At 40.4% G+C, this 1,988-nt stretch overlaps 1 protein-coding gene across 5 annotated transcripts in view; it reads right to left on the bottom strand.

Moving 5' to 3' along the window:
- Tmem19 (transmembrane protein 19) overlaps positions 1-1,988 on the bottom strand; it is a 60,055-nt gene that overhangs the window by 31,238 nt on the left and 26,829 nt on the right. For all 5 annotated transcript variants that reach the window (XM_026784517.1, XM_026784515.1, XM_026784514.1 and 2 more), the window contains exon 3: positions 1,074-1,187. In XM_026784517.1, the coding sequence (XP_026640318.1) occupies positions 1,074-1,187 (114 nt within the window). The remainder of the gene's footprint in view (positions 1-1,073; positions 1,188-1,988) is intronic.

Genomic DNA, 1,988 nt, shown 5'->3' with positions numbered 1-1,988 from the left:
GTTAGGGCTTATGCACTTGTAATTCTGTCGGCCCAGATTGCTTTTCAGCCATTCTCACTGCTGGCTTCTCTGGGTCATAGCTCCAAATTGCCTTCTTAGAGAAAGCCATAGGACTATATCTAGGGGGAAAATTGCCCTGTATCTTCTAACACACATGCTTTATTACGTTTTCATTTTTTCCTCATAAACTTCCACATTATCTGAAAAGTTTTTATACATTTTATTTACTTATTATCTAATGGCTGCCAGCCCCAAACAGCAAAAGTTGCTGGGAGGCTTGAAGCAGAAAGAGTCCATGTCTGAGACCAGTGCAGGCTACTTGGTGAAGACCGTGTTTCAAAACCAAAATGAAGTAAATAAAAAAGTAAAGTAAAATGAACGGCCCAAGAGAACGGAGGCCTTGTGTTTGGCCACAGTTTCATTCCCTGGTTCTGGAGCAGTGGCGCAGAGTAGTTAGAGCTCAATCAATAGAGAATAACAGAAAAGCCTGTGCCCAATTCAGTTCTAAAGAGCGACCTAGAACAATAGGTTTGATCCAAGCTGTTTGAGATCCCTGGTAGCAATTTTCAAGAGTTGCTTTGTTTTGCTTACTCTTCCTTTTTACACTAGAAGGTGTGTTCCAGCAATTCTACCAGCAGGAGACCACACCAGTGCAGCAGAGCCAAGGTCAAGGTCCACAGAGGGCAAGTACATTGAGCACCAAGTGGGAGGTGCACGCTTCTCTAAAGGTATCTGTTTCTGCAGTCCTACAGGGCGGGAATGCTGAGTCACCAAGACACACAATGTTGAAATTCAGTCAATCCCTCCACAGCCAGCCCTGGTGGCGCAGCAAGACTATAATCCCAGTACTAGGGAGGCACAGGCAGGCAGATCTCTGTGAGTTCAAGGCCAGTGTGGTCTACATAATTCCAAGACAGCCAGACCGACAGACATAGTGAGACCCTATCTTTAGGAAAGTTTTTAAAAATAAATATATCAATTCAGAATCATAATCAGAATTCAGAAAACATGAGATTCAATAAAAGAACATATTCGTGATATAATTATTTTAAACATTCAGAGTTAAAACATACCTCCTAAAGCCCCACTGTGATCTAGACTTTTCTTTTTAAAGCCATTACAGGCAATCATAACGGGAACAACAACGGAGAACAGCCAACGCCAAGGGGAAACAGGGCGCAAGTTACCTGGAAAATTACAGAGGCAGAAAGATGAGCTGTAAGTTACCCGAAGAATTATAAACACAGAAAACAGCGTGACATCTGCACAGGTTAGTTTTCTAAAATCTTACTGATTAAATCTTTAAAAAAAATTATACCATAGACTCTGATCTTTCCATCTCTCATTATATTCTGTCACTCTCTAAAAACAAACAAAAAACACAAATGAAAATCAAAACAAAAGACAAATGAGACAAAAGAATGTCAACATGAAACAAAAAGTCCGCAAGAATACCATGGAATTTATTTTGTTAGCCAGCTACTCCTGGGCACTGGGCCTGCCCTGGGGTGTAGTGGATATAACCAGTGACTCTCCATTGGAGAAACCTGATTTTCCCTTTGCTAGCTGGTACCAAAGTGCTAGCAGATTCTTGGCTAGTGATGGGATCCTGTGTTCACCCCCTCTTCTCGGAGCTGGGACAATGGGTGGCTTGAATCTTGCATGGGTTACCATTAATGTTAAGCTCTAATAAAGTGAGTTCTGGATTAAAATGTGATTCTAAGTCGAGAAAGAGACGAAGTCGCCCAAGGAAAATATTTACGTTCAGACTTGAATACTGTCAGAGGAACAATCTTCCCACTTTGCTATGTTCCAGGGTTGAAAACCATTTACAGCTGCTTACGTTAATATAGCACACATGAGGATTTGGAGACATGGAATTAATTACTGGTTCCTTAATCTTTTTAAAAAGGAGTCACATATATATATATATACACACACACATACATATATATACACATATATATGGAGTCATATATTAAATTTCA

Source organism: Microtus ochrogaster, chromosome 24 (assembly GCF_000317375.1).
Source record: "Microtus ochrogaster isolate Prairie Vole_2 chromosome 24, MicOch1.0, whole genome shotgun sequence".
Classification (NCBI taxonomy): domain Eukaryota; kingdom Metazoa; phylum Chordata; class Mammalia; order Rodentia; family Cricetidae; genus Microtus; species Microtus ochrogaster.
The sequence above is the reverse complement of the archived record's forward strand: the minus strand, read 5'-3'. Positions and strand labels throughout refer to the sequence as shown.